The sequence below is a fragment of the Aphidius gifuensis genome, linkage group LG4 (assembly GCF_014905175.1).
Source record: "Aphidius gifuensis isolate YNYX2018 linkage group LG4, ASM1490517v1, whole genome shotgun sequence".
In the NCBI taxonomy this organism is placed as follows: domain Eukaryota; kingdom Metazoa; phylum Arthropoda; class Insecta; order Hymenoptera; family Braconidae; genus Aphidius; species Aphidius gifuensis.
This window is the reverse complement of record NC_057791.1, coordinates 19268805-19296318: the sequence shown is the minus strand read 5'-3', so window position 1 is coordinate 19296318 and position 27514 is coordinate 19268805. Positions and strand designations below refer to the sequence as shown.

Sequence of the window (27514 nt, the reverse complement as noted above, 5' to 3'; positions counted from 1 at the left end):
AAAAATGATTAAATATATAAATATATATATATTTTTTTATAAAGCTTGTAAATTTGATTGAAGGGTGTGAAAGGGTTAAAAGAATATCTATCTGGTGGTTGGTTGAATGATGAACAAAGAAAAATATTATAGGGTGATTTATGTAGACGTATGTTGGCCACTGGTTGTGGTTCCCAATTGTTAATAGAGGACAGTAGGCTGGCGCTTTTCTTTCATGTTTCATCATCCCCTCTACACCCTTATCCCTTAAATAATAAATATCAAAAAAAAAAAAAAAAAAATCAGTAGGATTTCATCTTTTCTCTATGCATATATACCGCGGCTTTTTTTTTTTTTTATTTTCTTCAACAAATTGAAGGATAAATATAAACTGTGAGAAAAATATTTTCCATTGAAATTATAAAAAAATATATATTTTTATAATAAAAAGAAATAGAATAAAAAAAAAAAGCCGGCCTTTTTTTTGGCGGCTTTGCTTTTTTTACTTAATTTTTTTTTTCATCTTTTTGCCGACCATCATCTTTAGCTCGTCTACAGTATTTACACCTACTTAAAAAACCAATGGACATACAAAAATTTTTTTAAACAAAATTCAAAGGATTATATTTATCATTTGTTTGTTGTTTTTTTTAAAACTTTTCGACTTTATATATTTATTTTTAATTTTTCCAAGTGGAAAATTATTTGTTAAAAAATTAAATGAATATAATTGGGTTAAAAGGAAAAATACGTAGATGATTTTAAAGCAAAATTTAACAAAAAAAAAAAATATAAATTGAGTAATGAAAGACACCGGTTTGAATATAAGATGATCGCGCGTGCGGTAACAAGTCGCGGCATAGATCACACAAGAGACGATCTTTCTGTTTTCAATTACATTCAATATCTCCTTTTTATTCTTCTGAAAAATACATTTTTATTTTTACCAACGGTGTCTGATTACACCGAGATGGCGGACGGTATATATTTTTTTTTTCTTGTAGCATCTTTCATACACTGATCTACAAACACTGCAACATTGGCAGACTTGGTGAACCCTGTAATTGAAGAAAAAAAAATATATAAATATCAAAATACACATGGTATTATACAATTGTATTATGACAAAATAAAAAAATATATATATTAAATGTCTCAAAACAAATTACGTATAAATGAAATTTATGAAATGGTAAAAAGAAAATAGAAAATTTCCAATTGAAATTTGAATTGAAAATTAATTATAAACATTTGTTGTTGATAATAAATTGAATTGTTATTTTAATTTTGATAAAAGTTGGGGCTAGTTAAACACAATGACGTAAAAAAAAAAAAATATAATGGATATGGATATGTAGGTGAAGAGGCATGAAAAGTGAGTAATACTTGGAACGAATCGAATCAGATGATGGATAAGCCAAAAAGGCGAGATAGATGGGCGTGACTGAAGTGCTGATGGTTTCGTTGAGCTTCCAGTTATATCACAAATATATATGTTATATATTTAAATAGTTATATACGATAGCTATTTTTTTTTTTTTTTATTTTTATTCATAGAAAATTTGATGAGGGGCACGTGACTTTTGATCAGCCAATTTTTGATGCTAGGATAATTTTATTATAAATATACTGAATAAATAAATATTATATGTTAGAAAAAAAATTATTTTTATTTATTTTTAGTTTACAATTTAATTTGTAAATTATTTGGTGGTATTTAAAAATTTTTTTTTCAATAATTAAAAAATAAATGAATTAATTTTTGATAGTTTTAAAACTTGTTATTGATTTTTATTGTTTTAAAATTTTTTAAATTGAATTTGTTTATTTTACAAGTGAAATTTATATAAAAGTTCTTTGATTTTTTTTTTTTTTTTTTTGGTAATGGGAGTAGAGAAGAGGGAGGGAGAGAGTGGTGTCAAATCGATTGATGGTTTTTTTGAATGATTTATTATTGAATTGATAAGAAACCAGTTTAAATTTTGAGGAAAAAATTTCTAATGAATTAAAGATGACAGTTGACATTTCCGATAAATCTAATGGTTTATTGATAATTAATTAAACAATTATATATTTATCTAAGTAGAGTTTTATTAATAGATAATTATATAGCTGTTTATTTAATTATATTTATTTAGTGGATGGATTAATTAGCAGGATTAAATAAAATAATTTGTTGTAGATGAAAATGAAGTTTTTTATATTCTACAGGTTGTAATTGAGTTGGACTTGACAACTAGCAGTTGGACTTGGGCGTTGCCACACGTTGACACCTCAATTGTCGTATGTGGGTGTGAGGAAGTTACGTAAGAACTAGGTACACAAGTATAATTGAAGTTAAATTGTCAAGCCACCTGTTTTGTAACTCTAACTAAAAAAATTCATCCCTAAACTTGAGACTACAAAAAACAATACAAAAAGCTCAATTAAATATATTTAAATTATTTTTAAAAAGAAATTATATATTATCTAAATTTAATTAAAAAAATATAAATCTATTTAATTTGTTAATTATATAATTGAATAAAATAATAGAAAAATAGCTGATGGATTTTTTAAATCAGCAAAAATTTATAAATTGAATATAAAATTTATTCTTTCAAATTAAAATTAAATGATAATTTTCAAATTGTCAAGATTATCTTTTTGGTTATTTGATAAATTTTGTTATTTTTTTTATAGAAATATATTCTGTTGGTTTATTTTTTTTGTTGGTTTGTTATTCACTGCACAATATATTTACGCGTTTGGGTAATCACAATTGATTATTTCAAGCGTATAAGAGAGGCGTCGATCATTTTGTGTATACAATAGATGATACATGGTTTTATATTGTAAATTAAAGAAAAAAAAATGATATAAAAATGTAACATTGAGATTGAAAATATTTACAAACCCCCAAGTTTTTATATATCAAAGATCACTATACATTTTTTTTTTATTTCACACCAAAAAAACCGCGCTTTATTTATAATACAAAAAGAAAAAAAAAACGTAAATTTACGCCGATTAAATTTATTGAATACTATTTTTTTAAATTACACATTTTTACAGTTTACTTTTAAATACAAAAAAAAACACGTATCGTAATTGTACAAATAAAAAAGCTCAAACTATATTCTAAATTTGAGAATAAAAAAAAAAAATAAAATTTCTAATTTTAAGCGTCGCGATGTCGTCCGTCGCTGAAAAATCAAGCACCTAATTTAAAAAAAAATTAAAATTAAAAATTTCCACATGAAAAAAAACCCAAACAACAAAAAATCATGCAAAAAAAAAAAAATTTAAAAAAACCAACAAACTTGTAACTCAAATTGAAAAAAAAATACAAGACTGTAAAAAAGTGTATTTAAAAAATTAATAAATACCTTGTCTGCCAAAAAGATTGATGTGATTGTAAAATATGTTGTAAAAAATAAGCCAAAAAATAAAATATAATTATAAATAAATAAATAAAAAAAAATATTGGTTTGATATAAGTATAAAAAAATTGTGTCGGCAGGATGAAAGTGACGTCGGGACGCCCGGCGTCAAATCGTCGACAACAAAACAGGGGAAGGCAGTACTCGCAATAGAACAATGGCGTCTTCTCATGTTGTGAATCAACCCGCCAACAGCGCAAGCTTGGTAACGCCCCCACGGTTTATCCCTTCTTTCATCTCTCCGCAATCGCGACAATAAAATTTTGAGTTGAGTAAAGTGAACAAGAGCGCAAGTGAGTGAGTGAGCTTGCAAGCATCAGTGAGAAAAAGAGAGCAAGAGAACACAAGTAAAATTATGGAGAGGGTATAAATTTTAATATGCCTTGTCGATTCGATAGTTCTCCTTCTTCTGGTACCCAAAGCCACGCCAACATTTTACTCCAACGTGCCGACGGTGAAGACAAAATATTTGGAGCAATACAAAATCACTGTGTGTCAAACAAGGATAGTTAATAAGGGGAATAATATTTTTACTATTAAACATAGTAAAGAGAGAGCAAGAGAAAAAAAAAAATAAAATTAAGAGAGGGGATTAATATATATGTATAAATCGGGGATGAAGGGTGGGATAAGGGCTAGGGGAGAGATGAAAAGAGATGTGAAATATACTAAAATATATTTCTGACTATTTTGTGTTGCGCTGCGCTACGTTTTAAGCTAAGGGTAACGAAACAGACACTGGTGGTCAATCGGGCACCGCGCATCGCAGCACAGCGACGCGTCATTGCACCCCCGGTTTTTAAATATATCGCACGTGCTGTAACATCAACATCAACTAAATGCACCGTCGCTCAATCGTCCAATCATCCGCGACAAAGAATCATCAACCAGATAAATTATAAATTATCCATAACGAAACGATTTTACTTATTTTTTTTTTGTTTTTCAATTGTAAAAATACATTAATATATATTTATTAAAAAAAAAACAAATATATTAACATTTTTTAATTGTGATTTTAGTTGTAAACGTGATGATGATTTTTATTAACGGGATATGTTACAAGTGAATATTAATTATACATGATCGACGGTGAATGTGGATTGCTTGTCGAAAAATTTCTAAGAAATTATTTCGAAAACTTTTGTTGAGATAACTGTGAAAGTGAAAATATCGAAATTTGTTTTTTTAGTGAATTTATATTTTTTTGGAGCAAAGTGAATATTGTTTTTTTATTTTTTCATAAATTCAGTGATTAATTTTTATTATTATAAATTTATTTTTTTTTTAAATAAAGAGTAGAGTGATTTTTCTTTGGTGACAGGATCCGGCCTGATCACGGCCATTCTCGACACGGTATGTGTTTATTTTTTAGAAAATTAAATTACATAAATTTTATAAATTAATTTATCTATTTTGGGGAAATTACGGTGTCTTTTAAAACTCGTTATTTTTGTGTGTGCATTGTTGTTAATATAGTGGGGCACTTGAGCGGCTTGGTGTATCATTTTTTTGCTTTTATTATGTTTTTTTTTCTATTTAAAAAACCACAAGTCTCGCTTGCGACGAATTTTAAGCCCCCAAGACTCAGTCTTCGGTTTCAAATACCTGATTGATACTTTTTTATATTTATTTTTTTTTCTCTTGTATATTTATTGCGGGTCCTTGTCATTTTTAAAATACACTGAGGATAATACTGGTAAAGCGGATTTTTTTTTTTTCCAATTCATTTTTTGGAATTGATATTGGTATTTTTATTATGTTTTTTTTTTTTTAAATATACCCGAAGGATATATTACCTATAAGTATACAATATTCAATTTGATGTACATTTTGATTTTTTTTTTTCACAAAAAAGCTATTATAATAAAAAAATAATTTAATAATAGTTTTAAAAATATATAAAGAGCACTTAAATGGCATATTTTTCATGAAATATGTAACAACCAGATGAAAATAAAATTATAATTTTATTGTACAAAAAAAAGCAAGAAGATAGAGCGATATACTTTTTTTAAAAATAAAATCCCTGAAGGCTTTTGAACCAGTGAAAAGCAAAACTCGTTAGCAACCGCGTAAAACTCATTACATTTATATTTTCACAAACTAGATTTATAGAAGTGTGATGAAGAGGCAATGGCACAGTTGTACAGTTAAAAAGAAAATTTAAAAAAAATATATTTAAAAAATTTAAAATACATGCTAAAGGCTAAAATCTTGGCGTATGCAGGGGCTTAACTCTTCAGGATTACGAGGCAGTTATGATCATTATTACGAATGAAAAGGCTCTTTTTTTTTTTTCATAAAATTTATTATTATTCTTTATACATTTATAAATTTATTTTTTTTTATTTTTTATTACGTGTGATCTTGATGCTTTCAAAGTGGCCGACGGTACAATATCGTGTTATACTCCTTCGCGAGACTATATACCTTTCACTTGTACAAAAAAAAAAATATATAAATACAATAATGAATACATAAAATTTTTTTTTTTTTTAACCACAACAATATCAACAAAATTAAGCGATGAAAACATTTAAATTATTCAGCTTGTTTGTACAAATATTATCAAATTAAAATAAAAATTTTTTTTCATATTTTTTTTCAATATTTTCATTGTAAATTATCTGTTGAATTTAAATTATCATTTTGGGTAATTTAAAATATATTAAATATTTTTTAAATAACTTTATTTTGATGTATAAATATATTTTTAATTAATTAATTAATAAAATATGTTTTTTTTTCTTTTTAGAATTGTGTTAGCGTTGCCGGTGGTGGCATCGGTGGTGGTGTATCAAATAGTGGTGTACGTTTTTGCTTGAATTTACGTTCTTGTGGTACAAACATTGTCAACGGGGGTGGTGGTGGAGGTGGTGGTGGTGTCATTGGAAGTGACGGAGTTTCAGATTACCCGCCAAGCGCTGCGGCTGTTAGAAATAGAGAGGCGGCCGCGGCGGCGCTGCACGCGGCAAGAACGCTGTTAGGCGCGGGGGTGGCTAACCCTTGCTCATCCACCCCCGAGCCACCTTTTTGGAAAATGCCACACAAAGGTTAGTCCAAAAAAAAAATCATCATCCCATTAACAATCCAAATATATTTTAACAAAAAAAAACACGTCAAAGTTTAAAATAAAAATAAAAAAAAATTGCACAAAGAATTTTATCATGAGATATGTGTTAAAGATATTGAATCAAGTTGTCTTTAAATTTTGAAATGAACAGGCTATATGTATATATAAATACATATTAAATTTGACGAGGATACAAAATTGATTTTAGCTAAATTTTTCAAGTTGAATGTTGTCGAGAATGTCCATCAGGGATATCCCAACTTCTCTGAAACAACGGGGAGTCATTTTTTTTTTTTTTAAATAAAAAAAGAAAAAAGAAATTAAATAAATAAAAATTCTTTCAACTCTTTTAGTCTTTTTTATACAACTAATTTTATTTGTTCTTGATTCGGTAGCCAAAAAACGACACGATAAGCATTTTGCCGGCACTTAATAAAAATTCTCCAATCTATTATTATCTTGGTTGTATTTAAACGAGTCGTAAAAGAAAATCTCAATTTTTTTCGAAAAAAAAAAACCAACATATAAGAAATGATCAAGTATACTATACTTGTCTCATTAAAAATTCAAAATATGCTAATTTTATCGACAAGATAATACTAAAAATAAATAATTTAAAAAAATATTTATATATATCAATGAATACATGAATAAATAATGATTACAAGCAAAAAAAAAAAGCCAATTTTTAAAAACAAATAATAAATAAATTATTATATAATACTATACCAAAAAATTATTGATAAATAAATAGAAAATCAAAAATTGAAAAATGGAAAATTAGGGTTAATCGAGTGACAAACTGAATGCAAAAAAAAATACTTAAAAAATAGATAGAAAAAAAAAAAAAAAATTAGCCACATGAAAATAAGTCAGTAATGCGGGTTCTCTTATATAAAAATATATATTTTTTTTGTATTGTAAGTTAACAGTAGGATCATGAACCCGATACCCTGCAAGAGCGTTGTATAGAGTGGCGTGACTTAGGGGTCGAGTGAGGCCGAGTGGGTGTTTTAGGTGAACATTGAAATAAAAAAAAAAAAAAAAAATTGTAAAAAAGGTAACATCATGTCGTCACCCTTGGTTATTTCATATTATATATTTTTATTATCTAATACATGAACTGGGGCTGTTGCCCCGACGGAAGCCAACAAACTATCAATATGTATAAAGTTACAAGATAAAACCTATGGGCCAACCGCAGTCACTGCTTTTCTATATGCATCAAAATAAATATTCTTTAATTATTTAAATATATATCCAGAATCATAATTAATTTCTATATTTATTAACAATTAATTATTTATATTTAATAATCAATTTTTTCTTTTATTTTTTAATCAAATTTTATGAATTTTTTTTTTTTCTAATTTGATTATTTATTTATTTGTTTATAAATATTTATTAATTTTTTTGAAATTTATTATTTTTAGTTGAGAGTTTATCAACACTTCAGTATTTAATATATATATGTATAATGAGTGAAATGATTTAACAAGAGATCTTGAAATTTCAACGAGGTAAAAATATGTACTTAAAATGATAAGAGGGTGTTTTTGATGCGGCATTCCCCTTATTCATTAAGATATACATTATACACTCTTATCATCATCGTTAAAAATATTTATAATTATTTTATTCATCATTAGAGTTTTGATAAAATACATATAATTTATATTTTATCATTAAAAATTAATTAATAATAAAATTAAAAGAATATACAAAAAAATTGATGGATTTTCTTTTTAGAATAAATTTTTTTTTTAAATAATAATTATTATTTTATTGATGGATATTTAAAATTTATTAATGTTGACATAATGTGACAGTATATTGGCACGTGCATTAAAAGCACCCCTTGTTGTCATTTTATATTTTTTTATAATATCTAATCCAACGTTTAATAAAAATCAAAGTATCATGTGGCAAAACTCAAAAGAAAATGAATTTATAGTGAAAAATATTTATCCAATAGATACTTGATATATAAAAAAATAAATTATATAAAAATTTGAATCAATTATATTTATAAATCAATGTTAAATTAATTAATTATTAGATAAAAACATATTTGATATGAAAAAAAAAAAATAAATAAAAGGAATATAAATATAATTTGATTTTAAATTTGTTCATGAAGTTTAATTATTTTATTTTTTATTTTTGTGGTTTTAATTTAAGTGTTTATACAACTGGTTTGACAATTTTACCATGTTTCGTCCCTTTTTGGCATTAGCATGTACATGCAAAAGTAGATAATAATGGAGGATGGGTAACATGCGATTAATCGTTATTCGATAATGGAAACAAAACACGATACGATGCGGATAATGTTCATTCTAGTTTCGTGCAATTGCATATAAAAAATATATAAAAATATAAATGTTAAAAAATTTAAAAATCAGCGATGCATTTGTTGAATATGATCATAGAGTGGATAATGAAAATCTAGGGTAATTAAATCGCCAATTTTCCACGCATAAAATTGTTTTTTTAATTATGAAATTATTTTCAAATGGTATTTTGAATAAAAAAAAATGATGGGGTTATTCATCGAAGTCCTTGAATTTCATTGACTACACAGTTCAATTTTTTTTTTATGATTATTTTTAAAAATACACTCGAGCTGTCGCGTTAACGAGAACCGGCATGATTTTGTACCCTCGATATTGAAAGAGAAAAATTGAAATAAAAAATTTTTTTAGAAATCGAGACTCATTATGGCTTAATGTGTTCAACGAATATTCAAAGAGCGATTGTGAATATAAAAAAAAAATATTTATAGCTCAATTGGATGCGTTGAGGATGCTTTAATTGAAAAAAAAAAAAAAATTGAAAAAAAAAGTAATTGCACATCAAAGTGCATTATTATTTAAATAAAAAAAAAGAATATAATTTTATTTGTCGATTAAAAAGCAGTATATAAAATTAAAATATATTTATTAGCTTGTATTAAAATTAAAACAATTAAATCATCTACAAAAAAAATGATTTTGAAAATTTAAATATTTTAAAAAACAAGTAAAAAAAAAAAAGAGATGAAGAGAAAAATTGCTGCTGGTTGGTGAGGATGAGTAAAGAGTATGTAGACACTTGGATGAAAAAAGTGAATAAATATATATAAAATAGGGTAGAAAAAAAAATAATAAAAAAAAAGCTGGAGAATGACGACGACGACGAGCGCCGCGACGTCGTTGCACACACTGTCAGTGGATAGGATTTAATCTGTGTCCCGTTTCACGCTCAGCCAAGTAGAACCTTTTTGCATCACTTTGCGGCATGACTCGCTTTTGCCTGGTCGTTGCATAGATTAACGCGAAATTATAAATAAAAAAATGTGTATCTCATAGTTAACACAATGTGTGATATAACATTTTTTATTATTTTTATTTTTATCAATATGTTTCATCATTATTAAATTTAATAATAAACATATTATAATTAATAAATTATTTACTATACAAGCAAAGAAAAAAAAAATTAATTTAATATTAAAATTATTTATATAAAGCAAGCTATACATTATATTAAGAGCAAAAATTAATTTCAATTTTCAAAGTAAAATATTTTAATATGTTTCTCATTTATAATTTTATGAAAATATATTTGTGTTTATCTTAAAGGCAAAAGCAAGAAATACATAAGACATGAAAATAAGATGAAATTAATTTTCCACTATTTTGCTTATTAATTAAAATATTTTATCACACATTTAAAAAACCAAATTACATTTCAAATTTTAACTTGTTAAAAGGTGCGCGTAACACTTTTTATCAAGTTAAAAATTATTGTCATTTAATTGTTACAAAATAATTGAATATAAATAATTTAAAGATTTTAAATTTTTAATTAATTAAATCTTATGAGGCATAAATTATGTGGTTGAATTAAATTGCACTATACCATGTATATATTGACATTGTGTCACTTTAATGCTTGGCCAATGTTAATCCAACATTTGTATGCGAATATATGTGTGTCAGATTAAATTGTATGAAATTGAAATTTACAGAGGATGATTTGATGCATGGTGGTGGTCCAGGTATGGGTGGTATGGTTGGACAAAATTCAATATTTGGATGTTCAGCTGCTGGACACAGTGGTGTTAATCAACTTGGTGGTGTTTATGTTAATGGAAGACCATTGCCTGATTCAACAAGACAAAAAATTGTTGAACTTGCACACAGTGGTGCTAGACCATGTGATATATCAAGAATATTACAAGTCAGCAATGGTTGTGTCTCTAAAATACTTGGAAGGTATGTCATTTTTTTTTAAATTTAATTTAAAGCTCTCCTAACATTTTTTAATATTTACTTTGATAAAAAATTTATCTAGAAGATTTAAAAAAAACAATGATTTATCAAGAAAGCCATTGGCTAATAAATTTAATTTTTTTTATTTTTATTTAATTGTAAATTTGATGATTGAATATATTCGTAATCCAGACATGTAATATGTGTAGACGCGTGCGCATATACATTGACAATAATATACCAATAGAATTGAATTTACCCTTAGGACATTCAAACGCTATTCATCTTTAACGAGAACATATATATTCAGCTGTGGTGTATATAAATTGCAAGGGGAATACAATGAATTCACATTGTGACTCGTTCATCACATATAATTTGTGGTCATTACTATTCACACATATATACAAGATTACTATTACGAATTTATTCAATCCACCAAATCTTGTTGAGCCACATATGCTTTATACTATTTTTTAAAATTTATATATATTCTTTTCAAGTCAGTAATTATATCAGCTATTAATTATTAATTTACAGATATTATGAAACTGGCTCAATAAAACCAAGAGCAATTGGTGGTAGTAAACCACGTGTTGCAACAACACCAGTTGTTAATAAAATTGCTGATTATAAACGTGAATGTCCATCAATATTTGCATGGGAAATACGAGACAGATTGTTGCAAGAGGGTGTTTGCAATAATGACAATATACCAAGTGTAAGTTTTTTTTTTTTTACTTAAATTTAAATATCAAAATTATCATTATACTAGTTAAAGTTTAAAAAAAATTTTATTTATTTTAAATGAGCCTTTGAGTAAATAAAAAAAAAATGTTTCTTTAGAAATATAAATGTAACGACATTTAGATAAATACAATTTTGTAACGAAAAAAAAAAAAGGGGGCAAAAGCTTAAGAGGCAGATCTTGTACATGTGTATTTATAAAGCAAAAAAAAAAGAAGTTGAAGATCGACACACTTACCCGTCGGATCCTGGCACTCGACCCTAATCAAAGTCTCGTCAATACGATCATGATGAGGGGGTGGACAGGGGGTCATAGATAAAGGGTCGATTAGGGTTGGGGTAATCGCTCCATTACTTGATCCTGACTGTGTCCACCCTACACCAGTCAATAAAATAGTTTCACTGTCTCCCTTTTATATAAAAAGAAAAGAAAATATATATATATCTTTCTAAACATCCTGGTATTCTATACCAATTGTTGAATAATCTTTATCATCATCATCATCAGCCCCATCAAAGTAAACGGAAAATGACCATTTACAAGATCTCGTATTTTCAATTTAATATCTTGGACACGCGTTACTATCATTATCTACCGGATAAAAAAAAATAAAATAGCCTAATAATAATGTGAAAATAAACAAACCAATTTTATCGATTTTAAAAAATTATTAATGATTAAAATATAAAATTTTATTAGCTTTGAAATTTTTTATACATAGTTGGTAAAAAGTTTTGCCACACGTTAGTTTAAAAAAGGAAAAAAAAAAGAGAAATTTCAGCAGCATTCAAATAATACTATGATGAATGGAATCATTTAGGCGTGTGTGTTCAACAATTATTCGTGATCGGTAAGGCGTGTAATGGCCTGCATCACTACTCATAGCCATAGGTACTGATTTGTGTGGCTGTTTTGTATGGCCAACTACTGGCTTCGATTAACAGATGAGAATACAGCCACCCGCCTTCAAGAACTCATCCGCACGAGCCAGAAATAATAAAAAAAAAAAAAAAATTTCATCCTTTGAATTATTTCGCGACCCTACAAATCAATTACCAACTGGCTGATTTTGACTGATGTGAATTGCCTTATTTTTTTTAAGGGGAATATAGATTATTATTTTTTTTTTTTTTCTACAATCACAGATGTAAATTATTTTAATTAATTTTAGCTGTGATATATTTTTTATTTTTAAAAATTTTCATTCTGGATAAATGAAAAGAAATAAAATATAAAGAGATGGAAAATTGATGCAAAATTGGATGACAATTCGTTATAACTTTGTGGAATATTGTTAAGAGTTTTTGATGGTTATTACGAGTGGTTTGTTTCTATGTCTCGTATTATATTTTATATACATATAACTGTAGAATAGATGTAGAATAAATCAGTGTTAGTGACTCGAGACTGTGAGAGACAAGTATACTTTTTATCTTAACCAGTTTGTATATTTATACGATGTACAACAGAGAATTGAAGCAAGCCACAAGGCAAAGTGGTTTTATGTAATAATTGGATAGCTCTAGTGTCCTTTCATTTTAGTCCAAATTCTGTTTTTCACCGACCCTTTTCTTCATCATAAATTTTAACCGTTATATTCATATAACCATAGAGTTTCTTTGGACCAGTTGATCCACTCAATGACAATGTTCCTCATTGTCATATTTTACAATCAAAAAAATAATAAAAAATTTATAAATATAGAATAATAAAATTTTGTTGATTAAAATCTATTTTTAATATAAAATTCAATTCACTTCCTTTAAAAAAAAAATAAACAATAAATAAAAAAAGAAAAAGAATGATGGGATATTTTGATAAATAAAAAAAATGGTTTATTGACAACAATTGTCTTATCAATTATTTTTGTGTTGATCAAAATGCAGGTGTCCTCGATAAACAGGGTACTGAGAAATTTAGCATCACAGAAGGAACAACAAGCAGCAGCAGTACAAGCACATCAAGGTGCTGAAAGTGTTTATGATAAATTACGAATGTTCAATGGACAAGCTACTGGTTGGCCACCAGCATGGTACTCAGCAACACCATCACATCATCCACTTGCAACTGGTATACCAACAACAACAGCACCAGGATCAGGACAATCATTGATACCAACTGGTCAACTTCATACTCGTGATGATTCATTATTAAAACGTTCTGGTAAATTCTTCACATTTTTTCTATATTTAAAATTGTTACTTTAGATTTTTTTTTTTATCCTAATCCGAATTTTGAGGGCGCAATACTTGGGTATTATCCTTTGGATTTTTTTTTTCTTTTTTAAATCGCTCTTCTGTTGATGGACAAGTTCAAGAAGGCATCGCATGTATATAAAAATTCTTTTATTCTTTTTTTTTATTGTGACACATTTTTGAAATGAAAATTCTTGGAATTTTTTTTTTTCTTCTTCAAGTTTTTGAGTTAGAACAAAGTTATATCATCACGTGGATGATTCAAAATATATATTTTCATTTTTATATTATTCTCAGCCCTCGCACGTTATTTAATAGGATCAAATCATTCAAGCGTTTTGGATTGCGGCACAGATTGTCCCGCAGATGACGATTCCAGATGTGGCTAGAGAATTTTTCCTCAGTACCACATTAAATGTTCAATAGTCAGATTAACCTATGTACCCATGAAATCGACTCTGTTCAGAGGCTTCCAACACTCAATGTCTCCCCCAATATATTTTTTCCTTCTTCACCATTGTCCATCACTCATACAGCCTTCTCTTTTTCTTTTTTTTTTTTGTCTTTATATACCTTTAGATATACCTGATGGGCAAATGATAGGGTGGGTGTAAAAATCTCCAATAATCTTTTTATCATTACTTTTTGAATTATTTTTAATCCTCGAGAGTTGTATGTATTTTTGGGCAAAACAAAACTTGATAAATTAGCATTGTTTCTGTTGTTGACATGATGTATATATAAATTAATACAAGGGGTGGGATACTGAGTGTGTATAGGTGAAGCTAGTAAACTCAGTGAAATGGAATCAAGTGCAATCGGACGAACTGCAATCGAGACGTTCCATGATCCAAGTAGTTTTACTGCTAGTTATACGTGATGGTGGATATTGGTGTGGTGACTTCTTCTCTGTGTCAACTGTCTTGCTTTTACAACCCTCTTTTCTCGAAACTCACAAAGCTTCCCTGAATTGGATAAATTTTCTCTCTTTATTTTTATCATTTTCTCTTTTTCCTTTGGATCTTTGTTTGTATGTGTTTTGTGTTTGTATTGGTGTTGGCTGTCAACTGGACTAAGAGCTTGGTATTTTCCTGAAGAGACTTTTGAAATGCTTCAAATATACAAGGATAAAACTATAGATGATGAGTAGAAACCCTCAATGTCCGGTTTATTGAAGGAGCAAGTGAGAAAACAACCAGCTGACGCTTAAATTCGCGCGGGGTTCGATTCACGGAAGCGGAATATAATCGCATGACGCTCAGGACTGGTTGACAGCCGACTGTCTACTACAAATTGAACTTATTTCTTTCATTTAGTTTTTTCGTTTATTTTCTATTTATTTAATACAGCTTTTATGAATTATAATTTTACTCTATAACAATACATGAATATTTTTTAAAAAGATAATTGTTGGAAACTTTTAATAGTAAGTTTAATACAAAACAAAAAGTTTTTTCTTTGGTAATTTTGAAATATGATGTTTGCCTTTTGTTTGGTTTACAAATAGTGGTGTCCATCTTCTTCGGTAGTATAGGGGTGAGTATCCCCGCCTGTCACGCGGGAGACCCGGGTTCAAGTCCCGGCCGGAGAGTTTATTTTTGCTATTATTATAAAAATAAGGCCCATAAATATTATCCATATAATATAATAACAAAAATTTAATTTTTTTTTATCTAAAATTAATAATTAAATAAAAAAAAATAGCAAAAAATAAACTCTCCGGCCGGGACTTGAACCCGGGTCTCCCGCGTGACAGGCGGGGATACTGACCCCTATACTACCGAAGAGATGATCGATGATCTATTATTGCACTATAAGAGACCCATTATCGATAAATGCAAAATGTAATTATTAAAAATAGCAAAACAAAAAATTCAATAAATTTTTAAACTGACAATTAAGTAAATAATAAATAGAAATAAAATTATAAATAAATAAACAAAATAAAAAAGCAAAAAATAAACTCTCCGGCCGGGACTTGAACCCGGGTCTCCCGCGTGACAGGCGGGGATACTCACCCCTATACTACCGAAGATATGGATGCTTGGACATTTTTATGTTATATGAAGCTCGAGATAAAAAAATAACAACAATTCTTTAATTGACCATAGTAAATATTTCATTAAGGGCCAAAAAAAGTAGTTCTGTTTTAAAGGTAAAGTCTATATGTTTTCTATACGGAAAAATTGTAATAATAATAATTGTATTTTTCCGTATAGAAAACATATAGACTTTACCGGTAAAAATTCCAAATAAAAGAAAGTGCTAAATTTTTTCAAGCTTTATTATAGAAAATCACCAATAAAAAAATGAAAATAAAAACTTACAAAATGTATAATTATAAAAATACAAAGTTATAATCCCACTATTTTCACATTACAATTCATTAACTTCAAAAAATTTGAAATTTATTTTATTTGAATTGTCTATAAACAACCTTTCATGTCTTCATCAACTTGATCCATGTATATTAAATTCATTTATTCATAAATTATATCATTGTTTAAATTAATAATATTTGTAATAATATTATACGTCCCTGGTGGAAATATTTCTCCGTTTTTTGTCTACCTTTCTCTGTTTTTCGTCCACTTTTCTCCGCCTTTTTTCCAACCCCTATACCACACGGAGACATGATCTATATGATCTATCATTAAACTATATATGAAACTAATTATTAAAAACTTGCAACAATTATTCAATTGACTGGTATAAAATTAAATTCTTTTTTTTTTTTTTTTTTTATTTACAGATACGGTATCACTATTGTCACATCAACAAGAAACAACATCAGACGGTAATTCCGAGCACAATTCATCAGGCGATGAAGATTCACAAGTACGATTAAGGCTTAAACGTAAACTTCAACGTAATCGTACATCATTTTCCAATGAACAAATTGACGCATTGGAAAAAGGTAAATATATAAAAAATAAAAACATAAATATCCAATTAAAAAAAATAAATATAAATAATTATTTATTAAAATAAAAACTAACACATAAAATATAAATAATTTAAAATAATTTTCAGAATTCGAGAGGACTCATTATCCAGATGTATTTGCGCGGGAACGTCTCGCCGAGAAGATTGGATTGCCTGAGGCACGTATCCAGGTGAGTGTGAATGTGCGTTGAGTGTATGTTTCTCCAATGTTATTTAATCATCATCATCATCATAATTAAAATCATTATATTTTAAATTCAAACCTAATAAAATTCACACATAAAAATAATATAATTAGAAAAATATTTATATAGAAAAATAAATATATTCACTATCAAATCATGTATATAATTTATGTGTCGAATAAACAGATAGTTCAGATTATTTAGAGGTGACATACACATATAACACGAGCTAATATGTGCGCAGAATTGTCGGACATTGTTTAAACCTATAGCTTTTATTTATCATCGTTGTTTTATCATTGTGTAAATGCATACAAATACGTGTTGATGTATCAGTAATCAGTATATACATAAAGCTAGTTTGATTTATAAATATACACACTCAGTATATATGTATTTTGTGAATGAGAAAGATGTATGTTTGTTTGATATAAATGAAAGATTTAGAATTCGTTATATATGTTTTCGTATATGCTAACAGTGCAAGACCATGTTGACGCATGTTTTCAAGCCTCGTTGGCTGGTATTGATCTTGCTAAGTGCAGGAAACCAGGAGGTACCAAAGTGAGATGATAAAAAATAAGAGGGCAATATATAAAATCAAATAAAAAAAAAATAAACAAAAATAATGACATCAACTAAAAATATATTTTACAAGTTAAAAAAATTAATTTCTTTATGAAAAAAAAAATTTAAATAAACACTTTCTTTTTATTTGTCAGTTGAACACGAGTGTTTAAATTTATTCACTGAATTAATAATACACTTGTGTTAATGATACATGGATTTCATCACATGTCAAGTTGTGAATAAATGACTAAAACTAAAGATACATATTTTATGTATAAAAAAACATATTTACATGTATGTAGACATTACGGGATGTGTATGATAAAATGGATAAATAAAGAGGGTTGAAAAAAAAAAAAAGATAGAATATAGATATAATAAAGAGGGTATATAGATGGAGGTTTTGGAGGCCTAAGAGGGTTCGGACGGTACCATAGCAACGTCGTGTCCCGGGGGACGGTTGGTCTCTGATTGGCCGCTTCTTCTTCCCCTCTCATATCTACCTACCCTCTGGTCTTTCTATAGAATAATGTATATATATATCAAAACTACTTGCCAATTCACTATTCTATATACATTCACTGACTTTTCAAGCAGTTAAACCATCCTCCCAACCTGTCTCTTGCCCGTCAAGGGGTCCACGCCGATTATCATCCATCAACTTTTACTCCAACAATGCTTGAAAGATAAAAAAAAATATCACACAATATATATCGACTGAAAAAAATTCATATTTTTATTATTTTTAAAAAATATACATAGAAAATCATTAGTTTAAATTTTTTTTCATGAATAAATGTTGAACAGAATGAATGTTGATTTATTAAAAGAAAAAATAGATTTAAAAAAAAAAAATTAAAGCAATGCAAATATACCTATTAGAATAAAAAAAAAATATATATTTATATTTTTTTTTTTGTAGGTATGGTTTAGTAATCGTCGTGCAAAATGGCGTAGAGAAGAAAAATTACGTAATCAACGACGTGCTGCTGTTGATCAGGTTGTTGGCGGTGGAGGTGGCGGAGGTGGTGGAGGTGGAGGAGGAGGTGGTGGTGGTGGAGGAGGTGGTGGAGGTGGTTCATCAGCACCAGCAGCTGCACCAGCAACACCAAGGATACCACTCAATGCTGGATTTAATGCAATGTATTCATCAATACCACAACCAATAGCAACAATGCCAGATACTTATAGGTAATTATTAATATTATTTAAAATTAATTTTCAAAATATAAATAAATGACAGATTATAAATGTTAATTTAAATTTGTTGATATGGGAATTATTCCAGTTCAATGTCAGGAAGTTTGGGTGGTTCAATGGGAAGTAGTTGTCTTCAACAACGAGCTGAAGGTTATCCAGCTTATGTTTTTCATGAACCATTACATTCATTAACACAATCATATTCACATGCACATACAACATCAGCACATTCACAACCACATCGTGGTATACCAACATCTCATGGTGTCACACCAACAACACCAGGAGGACAACCAGCTGGACCTGGTGGTGCAACTTATCAGCCAACTACCTCCACTGCTACTGGTAATTCATTTTATTTATTTTTTAATTTAATCAGCGGCTTTTTTTTTTTTGCTTTGTAAGATTTTTTAAACAGGTGGGTCATTATTAATTTAACCCTTATAGTTTTATATATATTTACGTGGTAAATCCCATGTGGTACTTGTCGTCAAACACATGAAAAAGTTTGCTTCCCCATTGTGTACTCTTGGGGAAAGTGAAAATTTATATATACCACCGGATTCGCATTTTATTCTTTTTTTTTTTTTTCAAATTATTTATATACTTTTATTTTAATACTATCCACTTTTTAAGCCAAGCTTACATATTAATTTTTATTTGTAAAAATTAATTTTTAGTATTTTTTTTTGAAAGCTTGCTACTGTGCCAAATAATTGCATAAATGTTTTATATTTTTTTAAGTATAAAAAAATATCAGATTATGAATTTAGCATTACGGAAATCCTCTTTTTATTATTATGTTTTTTAATTTGAATGAAAATAAAGTAACATGTTGGTGCAGTTAGCATTACCATAAAATTTTTTTTTTCATAGAATATAAAAATAATTCTTTGAATACTTGTTTATAAAATTTTTACAAACACAAATTTACAATATAAAAAAAAAAAAAAAAACGATTTTTTAAAAAAGTTTAGGATATAATATATACACAGTAAATTCATTGTTGCAAATAAAGCGTGTATCGGATTACCAGTGTACCCCTTATTACCTTTACAATCGAAAAAGTGAGATAAAAAAAATACCACAAAGAACAAAGACAAAAAAAAAAAAATCTTTTTCACACGCAATATATACTGTATCTATTTTGGTGTTGGTCACCAGGAGCATCAACAAATACACCAATACACATGAATAAACGAGCGGAATTGTAAAAGGATTTTAAAACAAATCTCGTGTTGGGTGGCGTGGTTTGAATCAAAGAATGCCCAACACAACTAAGGGTAGAAAAAAAAAAAAGTAAAATAGAAAGAATGAGTTTTAAAAATAAAATAATTACGTTAAGCATCAGTAGAATGTAAAAAGATGGAACTTGATGATGTGCAAGAGGGTTGGTAGAAAAAAAAAAAAACAACAACATTCAGTGGTTTTTATTTTTTTTTTTGAAAAACTTTATATATCTTGTTTTTTTTTTTAAATTCTTTTTCTTCTGAATTTTTTTATTTTTCCATTTTCCTCAAAGCTCAACGACTTCCCCTTTACGCCTTGCCAACGTCGCGTTTAGTAAAAGCTGCTGCTAGAGGGCGAGACGAATGGAAGAGTTGGTCGAGGGGTAGAAAATAGAGAGAGAGAGAGAGATATAAATTGGTGGGGTGAAAACGGATAAAACGGAGAATGTGGATGGGTTGGGTCTCGCCTCGGCTGGGCGAGCGCTCAATAACGTGCGAACCCAAAGGGGAGGAAATAGGGAGGCATAGCATGTACCAACTAGAATAGAGTGGAACATTCTGGGAATGTCAGTGGTGGTGATGATGGTGGTGACGGTGGTGGTGGTGGTGGTGGTACAATATTTATATTTATATATATTGTATAACGGATACCTGAACCAAGGGACAACCCTATTTGCCTATAGCCTCCCTTTAATATTTTTATATTATTTTTTATTTTTTAAATCCTTGATAAACGAATATTTTTCATATGTATATTATTTTTTTTAAACATATATATTCTTGTATGTCGCGGTTGTTAAACACTAAGCACTCTTGGAAAACCATATTGTTGATACTTGTGTCTACAAACAACTTGCTTGTTTAATTTATATTTTTTTTTTTTTTTATTTTTTTATAAATTAAAAAATAAATAAAAGAGAAAAATCTCTTTTGACTTTGTTTTATATATATACTCTTTTTACCCTTGACTATACATTTTTATCCACTCAATATTTTTTTTTTTTTTTTTTAGTCTTTGTTTTGTTTTTGCTCACTTTGTTCTGTAAAACGTGCTTTCGTGCTTCAACTATATCCATCATAATCGCTTTAGGCAGGCGTACCGACGCGACAAAACTTTCACTTGCTCATTAAACGCCCACCATCCAGACAACATTCTCTCTAGTTACGTTATTACACGGTTTGATGTTGAGAAGAGATGAATTTTCTCCATCATCGATTTTACACTATATATACAATGTACAATATAACTTTATTTTTATCTATTTATATAATATTACATCAAACAATTTGAAAAACAAAATAAAATAATAATAATGAATATTAATTTTTATAATTACAGGAGTAATATCAGCAGGTGTATCAGTACCAGTACAAATACCATCACAAAGTCAAGATTTAGCTGGTAATTATTGGCCAAGACTTCAGTGATCCCAGCTATTCGGGTTTCCACCAGCGAGTTTACTCGTTGGTCAGGAAAGCCCGCCACCACAAATTCCACCACCATCATCATCATCATCACCAAGTTTAATGACAAGACCTCTTTTAGCATCACTTGGTATACATCATCATTCATCACAATCACCAACATCAACAAATCAACAAATTTTACATCATCATAATCATCATCAACATCATCAAAGCAGCATCACACCATCAACAACACCAGTTAACACATCTGACACTAGTGAGTGAAATTATAAATTGGATATATCATTATCCAATAAAATTCCTCATTAAAAAATCATCATCATCATCATCATAATTATTTAAAATTAAAAAAACACTGACAGGGTTTTTAAAAATACCCGGGTCACAAGTACAGGGTTTCAGAAATTAATAATAATAATTTTAATTATAAAAAAAATTAAATAGAATTTTTTTTTTTCTTTTCATTTTATAATTTATTAAATCAAAAAAAAAAAAAAAGTATATAAATAAAAATCTTTTGCTGATTGCAATTGAGATAAATAAATAAATTTTTTTTTTTTTATTATCGTCAGTTAACTGGTGGTATTCTCGCGAGATTTTAAAAAAGGGAGCTGACTGATTCGCGAGATGAGCTGTTTTGGGATAAGGGAAAAAAATAAATATAGAAAAAAAAAAAAAAGAAATGATGGTGGTGGTGGTGATGGAATGAGAAGCGAGGTATATATTTTGTGGGTGAAATTGGGGAGGATTCTTGATAGCATTGAGGGTGGCTTTTCTTGGGGTCGGCCATCGCGTTTGGATTTGAGATATGGCGTCGTATCTAAACCACTATACCGTGTTTCCACAAACGTTGATTCATACTACTTCAATCTGTTATTTATTTTTAAATTTTTTTTTCATATAAATTTCTTTCATTTATTTAATCAATCTGGTTAATTATTTAGTTGATCAAGTACATACTTAAACACACAATAATAATAAATCAATTTAAAAAATTAAAAAGCGATTTATTATTACAAATAAATATATATATAGAATAATAATAATTAAAAAAATATTTGTGAAATTAATTTCACTTTGAGCAATAAATTTATTCATTCATTCTTATGCAAGTACGCTTCTCTATTTGTTAAAATTAAATAAATTTTTAAAATAAAAAAAAAAAAACATAAAATAAATTGTAGTTATTATTAGTATAAATATAATTCGTGTATAAATTAAAAAAAAACAAAAAAAAAAAATGAAAATGTAAAATAGCATTTGTTACTTTCGTTAGATAATAATTGTAACATAAAAAAAAAAAAATTTGTAAATAATTTCAAACATTTAAAAGTAATAAATAAAATATATAAAAAATTCTCATAGTCGCAAAAATATATAAATAAAAACAATATTAATAATAATAAAAAAAAAATGGAAAATCCAAGCGTTAATTTTTTTTAGTACATATAATTTTTAATGATCGAAGAATAATAAATTTCGATAATTGATTAGTCAATTTTTAATAAATCAAAATTATTATTTTTCGGTAATAAAAATAAAGGAAAAAGATTTTTTTTTAAATTAAAAGTTAGTCAGCTGTGATGAAAGTTAATTAATTTTCAAGCGGTTGTGTGAATTTGGAGTTTATTCACCTCAAATACTGGACCTCCTGGTCACTTGAATTTTCGAGGTAAAAATATCACACTAATTGGCATCAACTTGTACATTGTGTATTTCAAAATACTCCTCGAAATAAAAGCAAAAAAAAAATTCTTTTTTGCATTACAATTCAACAAGTTTTATTTGGATAAACAATTAAATTTTTTTCATTTAAATCCCCAGCAATACTTAGACTAATGATTTATCAAAAAAAAAAAAAAAATCTAATAAATAAACAAATTAAATAATCATTGTAAATTGTAGGATAAAAATGCACGTCTCATAATAAAAATTCAATAGTTAACAAACCACAAAATAAATAATAAAAATATATATAATTCAAACGGAAATATTAAAATTAAAAAATAGCATTATCAAAATAATTAAAAACAATAAACAAATGTAATAATATTCTATAGCATCATATATACACAACCCTCCCAATTCACAATAATACTGAAAAAAGTAAAAAAACCTTTTCAAAATAAAATGACAATTAGTAATAATAATATAAAAAAAAAAATAGGGACGAAAGAGCAAAACAAAAAGTAAAAAAAAAATTAATTAAAAACGATCAAACAAATTCATGAATAATGTAAATTAGTCGTAAATTTATATTTTTGGAACTAAAAATAAAAATTAAAAAAAAAAAAGTTTAATGTTACGTAACAGATTCAAAATCGAAATATAAAAAAAAAATATTATATCCAAATGTTTATTTATGGTGTCTGAAGTTTCATTAAAATGACGAAAAAAAAAATTAAAAAAATTTTAAATATATTGGTAAATAGTTGTGAGGGAATATAGGTTGTAAAAAAAAAAAAAAATAATAAAAATGAAAATTAAATAATTGAATTGATAAACGACCTATTTTTTCCTGTATCTTGTAAATATAATTTAATTATTTAAAAAATAAGCCATTGTGGCGTTAATTTTTCGTTGGAGGTGTTAATTGGAGAGAGGATTTATCACAAAAGGAACTCATTAAACCAAGATGCAACAAGCCAACATAAAAAAAATCCATTTTTTTATCCAATGAATAATACAAATTGAAATAAAATTTTAAAAATTCTTAATTAAATTCTATTCCACCCTCATTAACGACGAATTTGTACAAAAAAAAATAAAAATATATATAATTTAATAATCATAATGCAGACGAGCTACAAATTTTCATTAAATAAATTAAAAAAATTTTTTTATTTGTGATAAATGAGTACTTAAAAAGAAAAAACGACAAGAAAATTGTTTGAATATTTTTTCGAGTACTCTTGTATTACTTGTAGTTGTAAAAAAAAAATTTAAAAAAACAAAAAAAATAATACACAAGTGTAATGCGTATAAATAAATAAATTATAAAATGAAAATGGAATTATATAATATTTAAATGCGACAGTTATCAATGTAAGTGTTGTGAATAAGAAGATAATATTGTTGCTGTGATTACCTCTAAGATTGTAAGTAGAAAAATGAAAAAAAAAAAAACATTAATCAACAATTGTTAGGTGTCACTGTCTTAATTAAATAAATGTTATTTCATTTTAATTTCAAAAGAAATAATAACAAGAAAAAAATATAATTAGTACCTTTTTATTATCTCTTAATTTTTAATCAACAACACTGTTATTTAAATTTTTTTTTTTTTTATATTTTATTTTATTTTATAGAAAAATATTTGTCAAATAGAAAAAGTAAAAAAAAAACACATTTCTTATATACTAATTAAGTGCATGAAATTATTTTTAAAGTGATATAGTTTTTTTTTAAATTTAATTAAGCAAAAAAACCAGCACTTCGTGTTACATCATCAGAATCACGAATGACTAAAACACGTCTGTTATTTCTAGATCCACTCAAGACTGGAAAACTTCCAGTTGATGTTACTGTTGTAACAAATTCAACATTTTCATTTTGTTTTTTGATACCCCAAAGCATCAAACCAGCCCATAAAATCATCAAAATAATATCTAAAAATAAACAACATATTAATTATCAAAAACCATTTAAAATACATTTAATTTTTACTAACCATATGTCTGAAATGGATGATCTATTCTTGCAATATTAAATTCATAAACAGTCAATCGTCTGACAATATTAATGACAATATATTTCAGATTTGATCCAAGCCAAAAATCAAATGGCAAAAGTATCATATAACTTCCAACGAATGACGAAAAAAATACATTTGAATATGATGGAAATGAGCAAAATAATACAAGTACAATCATTGTTAATACCAAATAAATTAAAAAAAATTGTCTATCAATTTCGAAAATTTCTGTTCCATCTGAAATATAAAATTAGCAATATAAATAAAAATATCTTAAGGCTCTATTTTGTGATTTAAAGCATACCAGAATAATGTAGTTTATGCAATAACCCATGTACCAAGCGTGTAATCTAAATAGGTTGTGGACTAAATAAATATTGGGGACGCAATTAGGTAAATGTGAATCTTTCAAGCTGGTTATCGTATACATCATGGAATATATAGTACATATTCTAACTTTAGGGGTCGTAAAAATATAGAAATTTTAGGGGGGTTAAAAATAGGAAACAATCTGTATGTATGTGTGTGTGTAAACGAGGGTGGCTGCAGGAAAATACGCGCGTCATGGTGAGAAAGGGCGGGAGGCACACGAGTGCCCTAGCCGCTTCTGCATGGGGGGATTTGGCTGGCTGAATTTCCACATGACTGGATAACATTGATAGAAGGCCAACACAGGGAGAGAAAAATATATATATATAAAAAAACCTTTTTGCTACTACTCTTCATCCCTTGAACCAAGTATTTTTTTTTTTTTTTTTTTCCTTTTCCATGTCTATCCTACACCCTGATTTAAAAAAATAAAATAAAACCCTCCTCAACTGGCTTTTATTGTGTGTGTATATATAAAGTTGTTTTTCTTTTTTTTTCTTTGGCAATTTATTAAGTATTTTAACTTGCCGGAAATAAAAAAATAGATGATTCCAAATGCGAGGGATGATGTGGTCAAGGCAGCTTGAAATGTTGGAATAAATGATATTTCCATTCCAATAAATATCAGTGATACTATACCACTTGCAAGACCAATCAACATTGACCATCCAATTGGAGCTGTAAATAATATAAATAATAAAAAATTTGTTGCAATTTATTATTTAAAATATCATTTAATTACCAGATAATATACAGCCAATAAATGCACCATTTATTGAACCCCAAAGAAACATTTCAAAGCTTGGTCCAGCATGTCCAATAAATGTTAAACAACTACCAATTATTAGAATAACAATACAAACAAATTTTGTAAATGTATCACCTGAAAATAAATAAAAAAAAAAAAAATTAATATACAATCAAGTATTTTGTTAATTAATTATCATTCATTTTAATTACTAAATAAATTGCAAGATTCAGGATCTGTAAATGGATCACAAGCATATGAAAATGTTGTAACATATGCTGATGAATAATTTCCATAATTAGCAATCATAGCATAAGCAGATCCAGTACCAGGATAAGCACTGTATACTCTTCTCATTTGGCTTGTCGTAACAGCAGCTGGTATCTACAAATTAATTTAACATACATTATGATATTTCTATAAACAATAATTAAATAATCAAAATTACCTTAATTCCATTTTTGATAATATCATCAACAGTAATCATTTTTAATATTGTTGAAAAATATTTATCAGATGAATAATCACCTTCAGTTATAAATAAACGATATGCATCATAGCTTATTTGATTATCATTATCACATTTTAATTTTTCAAATGATGCTGCTTGTGCATCAACCTCAATTTTTCCATCTGATAGTAATAATTTTAAATACGGTGATATATTTAAATTAGAATTTATACTACAAGCACCTGGTATTGGTCCTGAAAATAAAATAAATATGTTTAATATGTTTTTACATTCCAAAGTGATTATAATATTTATTATTCATGCACATTTCGATAACAACACAAATGTTTATGACTCATCAAATAATATATCAGCTTACCTTGAGATAAATAATAAACAACAGCAACAAGAACACTTATATTTTTATTATTTTTATTTTTAATAATTGTCCTTGGTTCTTGTGGATTTAACACAAGACCAATATTGGATCCTTCAACTTCAGTTTGATTACCAACAGTTTCATTATACTCAATAATAATATCATCTTCATGTGTATGTACTTGAATAATTAAATATGTAACATTAACTGGAATATTTTCAATTTTTATTGTTGATACACTTTTTGGAGCAAGATCAATTTTTTTTGATACTGCTTGACCATTAATTGCTTTATCATTAAATCCTGTTATTGTTATATTGATAAATCCATTATCTAAATAATAAAAACAAAAATATTAACAACAAATGTATCAAAAATATAACAAATATTTGAGGTTATGTTTACACCGGTTTTGTTTGGATTATAAATACCTTTGAGCTGTGCCTGGACAAAGCATAAAATGCTCAATAAAATAATAAATATTTCCTTCATTTTTTATTATCCATTCATGTAAATTAGAGAGCAGCTAATGACTTTTTTCCTCCAAGGAAACTTGATGTGTTGTTGTTGTGTATAAACACTGAAATATTTTTCTATAGAAACGTCAGGGCGCAACAGCTGAGAAACGTAAAATTCAAC

The 27514-nt window shown here is 27.3% G+C and overlaps 2 protein-coding genes, 1 long non-coding RNA gene and 3 other non-coding genes across 6 annotated transcripts; 2 read left to right on the top strand and 4 right to left on the bottom strand.

Annotated features, from left to right (window-relative positions):
• Positions 1-521: 521 nt before the first annotated feature.
• On the bottom strand, positions 522-3543 carry LOC122855484. The gene is made up of 2 exons (XR_006374075.1): positions 3348-3543; positions 522-1037 (listed from the first exon to the last, which is right to left on the bottom strand). It is a non-coding gene; the product is annotated as an uncharacterized LOC122855484 (long non-coding RNA).
• Positions 3544-4101: 558 nt separating this feature from the next.
• Positions 4102-22482, top strand: LOC122855483 (paired box protein Pax-6). Its single transcript, XM_044156870.1, has 10 exons — positions 4102-4757; positions 6160-6457; positions 10490-10736; positions 11274-11454; positions 13368-13644; positions 16429-16593; positions 16710-16792; positions 18300-18568; positions 18666-18922; positions 21146-22482. Exons 2-10 carry the CDS (start codon positions 6445-6447, stop codon positions 21232-21234), a joined length of 1581 nt encoding a protein of 526 aa, XP_044012805.1. The 5' UTR covers positions 4102-4757; positions 6160-6444; the 3' UTR covers positions 21235-22482.
• Positions 15196-15267, top strand: Trnad-guc. The gene has a single exon. It is a non-coding gene; the product is annotated as a tRNA-Asp (tRNA).
• On the bottom strand, positions 15392-15463 carry Trnad-guc. Its single transcript has one exon. It is a non-coding gene; the product is annotated as a tRNA-Asp (tRNA).
• On the bottom strand, positions 15640-15711 carry Trnad-guc. Its single transcript has one exon. It is a non-coding gene; the product is annotated as a tRNA-Asp (tRNA).
• A 1967-nt stretch (positions 22483-24449) lies between the features above and the next one.
• On the bottom strand, positions 24450-27507 carry LOC122855482 (transmembrane 7 superfamily member 3-like). Its single transcript, XM_044156869.1, has 8 exons — positions 27307-27507; positions 26876-27208; positions 26494-26750; positions 26258-26429; positions 26040-26180; positions 25826-25975; positions 24905-25165; positions 24450-24842 (listed from the first exon to the last, which is right to left on the bottom strand). Exons 1-8 carry the CDS (start codon positions 27365-27367, stop codon positions 24649-24651), a joined length of 1569 nt encoding a protein of 522 aa, XP_044012804.1. The 5' UTR covers positions 27368-27507; the 3' UTR covers positions 24450-24648.
• Positions 27508-27514: the final 7 nt, after the last annotated feature.

Coding starts and splice junctions, on each gene's coding strand:
- LOC122855483 (XM_044156870.1), top strand. Junction 10,737..11,273: donor GTCTCTAAAATACTTGGAAG/GTATGTCATTTT, acceptor ATTAATTTACAG/ATATTATGAAACTGGCTCAA. Junction 18,569..18,665: donor ACAATGCCAGATACTTATAG/GTAATTATTAAT, acceptor GAATTATTCCAG/TTCAATGTCAGGAAGTTTGG.
- LOC122855482 (XM_044156869.1), bottom strand. CDS start 27,367: ATGAAGGAAATATTTATTATTTTATTGAGCATTTTATGCTTTGTCCAG. Junction 27,209..27,306: donor TGTCCAGGCACAGCTCAAAG/GTATTTATAATC, acceptor TTTATTATTTAG/ATAATGGATTTATCAATATA. Junction 26,751..26,875: donor TGTTTATTATTTATCTCAAG/GTAAGCTGATAT, acceptor TTTTATTTTCAG/GACCAATACCAGGTGCTTGT.